Here is a 5,924-nt window from a genome sequence, read left to right as displayed (position 1 = left end):
GCGGCGGGCTGCGGCTTTCAGGGGGAGGCAAGCGCCCAAGGGGTTTTGGTGCCTCTGGCCGGCCGGGCGTCCCGGCCGCGAAGCGGCCGCGAAGCGGGGGGCCTAGTTTCAGTTTTGGGGGCCCAGGCCGCAGGGGCGGCAGGATGGGCGGGCGGGGCTGAGGGGCGCATTTGCAGAGACACACACCCCACCCCACCCTGCGATTAGACAAGCTGTTCGGCCGCGGGGGCAGGGGCAGGCGGAGCGGGGCGAGCGTGCTGCCATTGCTGAGACTTCGCAACCACGCGCGCACCTCGTTGCCCGCTGCTCAGTTAACATGCGGGGTGTTACGGATTCTCTGGTTTGGGCCGTGACGGCGGGTTGCATGGGGATGCCTTTGCCTGCATGGCGGCAACACAACCACGGACAGCTCGGCGGCCGACCACACGCGCGGCGGCACCAAGCCGCAGCTGAGCGCTGCGCTCCTGCTGCTGCCCTGTGGGCGCCGCCAGCTGCCCTGGCCTGCGCCTGCTACGCATTGGCCTTGCGGCATGCGCACCGGGGCCTCCCTTGAAGGCCGCGCATCGGCACCTGCTGCTCGACCCAGGACAGGCAGCCGACCTCCCAGTGCAATGGGCAGGATTCGGGAGCCTGTCGCGCCACTTGTTTTGGCGCATGCGGCCGATTTGGAATTTGTCAAGGGGTTGTTACGAGTGTGCTTTTTGAACGGGCATGCTGAGGGAGGACTCAGCCAGGCCAAGCAAGAGTTGTTTTGCTGGAAACCCTGGCTTGCCGAGGATCATAATGCCTCAAATCAATCACCACCACAAACTGACGCAGGATGCATACCTTTGATCCGGGTGCTAGGAAATGTTGACTTTGAAGGCCGTTTTGAAGGCGGTTCCGCAGCCATTGGTATCTGCCGCTTTTTGCTGGGGAGCAAGCCCCCAACAGTTGCTTTGCGATGCATCCTACCGGCACGCAAGCGTTTTTGCGAACTTCTGTTTTTTGAGATAGTGTTGAGTAATCTTACATAGTCGGTGCTGTCGCTGTTGTCCTGCCCGTCGTTCACACTCTTACACTTGCTGCTGAAAGAATAACGCAAGGGAGTACTGGCTGGAGGGCCAGTCAAAGAGACGATGCCTGCACATAATGTTCAACAACTGAGCCGTAACAAAGGCAGATCTGGAACAGGCGGGTGCGCACCTGGCAGGGGACCCTTGCAATTGTGCGGGCACGCCCTGCAAAACCAACCATCGGGCCTGGCGGGCAGGCCGGGGCGCTTGCTGCCCCTCTCGGTCGCAGCCTCGAGCGAAGGGGAGTTGTGTTCAAGCAACAGGCAGCGCTTGACCGGGATGTGCAGCACTCTGCTCTGAAGTCCCGAGTAATGCGCTGTTGTGTGCGCCGGCTGTCCGCGACGCCTTGCTGCAAATCAATCAATCACAACGCGTGAAGGGCAACTGCAAAAGGTCCAGATCGCAATTGTTTATCTTGCAGTGGTGACGTCACCAGGGAATCTCGTCGCCGTTGAAGGAGTACCACCGCCCGTTGAGCGGCCGCCCATCCTCCAGCACCTGGTGCAGCGGGGCAGCATGCCCTGGCTGTTGATGCAGAGCAACTGCACAAGATCGTGGCTGGCCGTTGCGAAGTGCATTGGCCCACAGCACTGCCTCACAGGCTGATTCACAGCACCCATCCGGGTCTGGCCAAGACTGAACCCACAGCTGCGTTTTGCATGCAGAGTCGGTACACACCTTGAGAATGCCTGCTGCGCTTTCCTCCACCTCCACCCAGCCCTGGCCGCTGGTCATGTCCGTCTTGACATAGCCTGGCGTTGGAGAGCATTCAGGGTGACAAGGGGGGTGGGTGTTGGAACAAAAATTGCAGGGGGAGGAGATGCGGAGCCAGCTGATGTGTGAGAAGGGGGTTTCAAGTGGGGATGTGGTTAGACAGCGGGCGCAGGCTGATGAGGCAAGGCGCAGCACAAAACCAAGGATGTTGCTAGAGCCCACACGGCGTGCGGCTGCGGCTCGCCGCCCTGGGTCCCTCGACCTTGAAATCCGCGAATGTGTAGCGTGCCCCCCCACCTGGGTGCACCAGGCAGCACTGGATCTGCCGGCCGTCGCGCTCAAAGTCGCGCGCGAGCGTAGTAGTCACCGAGTTGAGGGCCGCCTTGGACGCCCTGCGGGCGCAGCGCAGGCGGGGTGGGGAAAGTGCCTCGAAACGTCAAAAGGCGCCACCCCACTTTGCCATCTGGCTTCAGGGCGGGGTCGCACGGGTGCATACGTAATTTTTAACAGGGCATCAAGCGCCTGGAGGTGGGCAGGCCTACTGGCGACGCAACCTGTGCCTGCCCAGGGGCCTGGTGTCTAACAACCGCACCTGTAAGCATATGCGCCCGGCGTGACCGCGCTGACTGTGGGGTCTGAGTTGGAGCCCATTATAGAGCTCACGTTGACCACCAAGCTGCCGGGCGGCCCTAGCAGCTGCCGTGCGAGCAGCTGCTGGATCACTAGGAAGGGCCCGACGCTGTTGGTCATGAAAACTGGAAGGAAGTCGGCCGCCGTGAACTCTTCCAGCTTGGGGCGGCGGCCATCGCCGGAGTAGATTCCAGCGTTGTTGATCAGAAGCTGGGCAGTCAGGGAGGTCGAGGAGCCGAGTATGGCGGGAGGGGGTGAGGGGCGTGGTGCAGCTGAGAGGGGGAAGGGCATGGTCGTGTCGCTGATCAGGCCGTGCCTCAGGCAGAGGCACGCCTGCCGAAGTGCAGCCACACCACTGTCAGCATGAATCAGCTCGTGGGCACAACGTGGGCGTGTCTGCTTTGGCCGTTGGGCGAGGAGCGATCCGAAATCAGTGGCTAGCATTGTAAATGCCGCCCCCGACTACCCACATCAACGTGCTTGATTTTGTGTTGGTCCTTCAGCGCCGCCGCCCACGCCTCCACCGAACCCTGGCTGGCCGTGTCGAGCTCGGTGACAACCAGCCGCGCCGGGTGCTCCGCCGCCAAGCGGCGCAGCGGCTCCGACGACGGCGCGTCTGCGGACCTGGTGGTTGCGATGACGGTGTTGCCGCGGGCGAGAAGCTTCTCGACTAGGCCGCGGCCGATGCCCCTGCATGGAGGTTGGGATGCAAGGGCCGCGGGTCGTGAGCGCTCATGATTGCATGCCCTTAGAATGGCAAGGCAGGCGGGTCCCTCAGAGACTGGTCCAGGTTGGGCTGAGTGGCAATGGCAGCACGGCAAAACATTGCGCTGGCTGGCGCCCGTGCCTGCTTCCTCCAGTGACGAGGCACGTCTTTCCCGTAATCATTGCAACAATCTCAGTAATGAGAAGATGAGGGGCGCAGAACGACGACCAGATCTGCTCTTTTATTATTGTTGCTGTTCATACACGGTGTCAAGCAAAGAAGAGTTTCAACTATTTTCTAAAGTTCGCGCGCAATCGCTATTTTGATCGTTTAGTGTCACCTTCCGGGTCACCACCGAGGCTGCACACGCCGCAGACAGCGAGAGTATGTCGGACGAAGCGAAATCATCTACACCGGCAGATCCTGTTATGGCGGGTGGCCTGGACGGCAGCAGCAGCACGCTCGATGCCGCGGCGGCCGCAGTTGAAGCAGGTGCGGGACGTGCCGCAGCTGCACAGCGCTCGCAGGTGTGTCTGGGCTGCCTGCACTTACCCATCCTGCTGCTTCTACAGGCCCATCAGACATGCCGTACGTCCACACCTCTCTCACGGAGCGCTTTCAGGTGGGCACGCCAGCTGCCACACTCCCTGGGAGTCGGCTGCTGGCCCTCACGTTCCTCCCCCACGCAGCTGTACGGGGCGCCATTCGCCGCGCCACTGCACAGACAGCGGCCCTGCGGCTCTAATCTCTCCACCTGCACAGCATGCCTGGCGCTCGTTCCACATGCGGCGCGACCGGCGACGCATGCCGCCCGCGCCGCCCCCCAACCGCAACCCCAAACCACTCGTCCGCAGGGCAAGTTCCAGCGGCTGTCGTTCCCGACGTTTGAACAGATGATGGCGGAGGATGCCATGAACAACTGCGGCGTGCGGTCGATCATCGCGGGGGCGGGGGGCGCGCTGCTGGGCGTGGCTTTTGGGGTCTTCACGGCATCGCTAGACACCGGGGTGAGCGGCCCAAGGGCACGGGCGGGCAGGGTTCAGGGTTGAGCGTTTACGCATGCGGGCTGCCTTGTGGCACAGGTCGCGCCGTGTGCACTGCGGGAGCGTGAGGGTTGCCGCGCTCAGCACGGCGCTGAAGGGTGGCGGGCCAACGGGCGCCTTGGAGGGCCAGGCGGGTGTCACTTCTCAGGCTGCCGCGCCACGGCACCTCTGTGGGGGGCTGGGCTGTTGCGCGCGACTGGAGGCTCTCGGCGGTGTGCAGGTTTGCGGTCGAGACTCTCTGCCGACCCCGGCTGCTGCGCAGGGCATGGACGCGGCGGTGGTGGGGGAGACCAAGTCGACGCGGGTGGTGCTAAGGGAGACGCTGCAGCTCATGAAGTCCAAGAGCGTGTGAGTGCCCCGGATGCAGGGATACAGCTTATAATCCATTGCTGATGTATAGCCTGTCAGCTCAGCGGGGTGGGGCGAGCGCAGGGGCGGAGGCCCGGGGCGGGGGGCAGGGCACTCGTCGTGAAAAGGAGCCCCGTCGATGTGTGCTTGCAAGCTCGCGAACCCGGGTCAGGCGTCGGGCAGCCGTGTTTCGCACACGTGCTGCTACGCGTCACATCGACCGGCTGCGCGCCGCCTCTGCGCATGGGACTAAAAAGACTCACGTTTTGCAATCGTTTTTGGTCCTGGCTCCTGCCCCTACTTTGCAGGTCCTACGCCAAGGGCTTTGCTGTGATGGGGCTGGTGTACAGCGGCTGCGAGTGCCTCATAGAGAAGCGCCGCGCGCGCCACGACAAGTGGAACGCGCCGCTCGCGGGCTGCGCGGCCGGCGGCATCATGGCGGCGCCCGGTGAGACGCCCGGCGGGGAGGGGGGGGGTGTCTGGGGGTCCTCAGATGCGCGGCGGGGGGTCCGCCTGCAAGAACGCACGGGGGCGCGTTGCGGGATGCCGGCTTTGGTTGCCGCGCCAGTGCATGGAATTTGTGCAGCTGGCGCCACCGCCTGCACTTTGATGGACTTGTTAACCCCTTGCAGCCAGCCCCTGTCCACGCGACCTCGGGCCGACCTGACCACACGCGTCACCCTGCTCTTTGCTCGCCCCTCCCTCGCCGCTCGTCACGTTTGCAGCGGGCCCAAAGGCTATGTGCTTCGGCTGCGCGTCCTTTGCCGCTTTCAGTTACGCCATCGACCGCTTCATGGGGCTTCACTAATGTTGGGCTGCCCTGCTCTTGGAGGGCACTGCATCACACCGCACTTGGGTCAGGAGTGCGCTGGACGTTTGGCTAGACTTGGTTGCTGCGGTAGCTAGGTATCATGCGCTGCGCTTGCAGCTGCAGCAGTGCTGCCGCCGTCACGGACAAAACGCACACCTGATGACTCGAGGCCGGCCCGTTTGCAGCTGCCCTGCAAGCCGTACGCTTGGTCCGCCATCATGCACTCGGTTTGGCCGCTGCTGAGATGCAGCCTAGTGTTTGACGCGTTGTCACTTTCGTTTGATCCACGTGGTTGAGCCCGCTGATCGAAGTTCAGGGTTCGTGCCCGCCCTCGCGAGGCAGGTGGTGCAGGGCAGTCGGGCTGTCTCACCCACGTGTGGGTTCGCAGGAATGTGAAATGAGCGTTGCCTGTGCTGCAGTAATCGGGCCTTGTCCTGAACGTGATGGCGCCACTCCTAACAAGGGGGGCACGAGGTTTCTGCATGCTCGCTGCATGCGCAATGCTCCCCGGACCGCGAAATGGGGAGGGTCGGTCGTCTCCTGCACCGCGTGGCGTGGGTCTGTAGCTGTTTTGTCCATCCCTGCTGCACTGAGAACCCGGCTGTCGGGCAGAGTTC

At 63.3% G+C, this 5,924-nt stretch overlaps 2 protein-coding genes across 2 annotated transcripts; one reads left to right on the top strand and one right to left on the bottom strand.

Moving 5' to 3' along the window:
* Window positions 1–1,484: 1,484 nt before the first annotated feature.
* MNEG_11590 (C-factor) lies at window positions 1,485–3,287 on the bottom strand (the record flags this gene model as incomplete). The annotated part of the gene is made up of 6 exons (XM_014039939.1): window positions 1,485–1,553; window positions 1,734–1,807; window positions 2,067–2,161; window positions 2,362–2,609; window positions 2,870–3,089; window positions 3,271–3,287. The coding sequence occupies 6 exons, from the start codon at window positions 3,285–3,287 to the stop codon at window positions 1,485–1,487; spliced, it is 723 nt and encodes a 240-aa protein (XP_013895393.1).
* Window positions 3,288–3,491: 204 nt separating this feature from the next.
* MNEG_11589 (import inner membrane translocase subunit Tim22) lies at window positions 3,492–5,304 on the top strand (the record flags this gene model as incomplete). The annotated part of the gene is made up of 6 exons (XM_014039938.1): window positions 3,492–3,597; window positions 3,678–3,727; window positions 3,960–4,112; window positions 4,411–4,496; window positions 4,805–4,944; window positions 5,222–5,304. 6 exons carry the CDS (start codon window positions 3,492–3,494, stop codon window positions 5,302–5,304), a joined length of 618 nt encoding a protein of 205 aa, XP_013895392.1.
* Window positions 5,305–5,924: the final 620 nt, after the last annotated feature.

This window comes from Monoraphidium neglectum (assembly GCF_000611645.1).
Source record: "Monoraphidium neglectum strain SAG 48.87 unplaced genomic scaffold scaffold02816, whole genome shotgun sequence".
Classification (NCBI taxonomy): domain Eukaryota; kingdom Viridiplantae; phylum Chlorophyta; class Chlorophyceae; order Sphaeropleales; family Selenastraceae; genus Monoraphidium; species Monoraphidium neglectum.
This window is presented reverse-complemented; position numbering and strand designations above follow the sequence as displayed.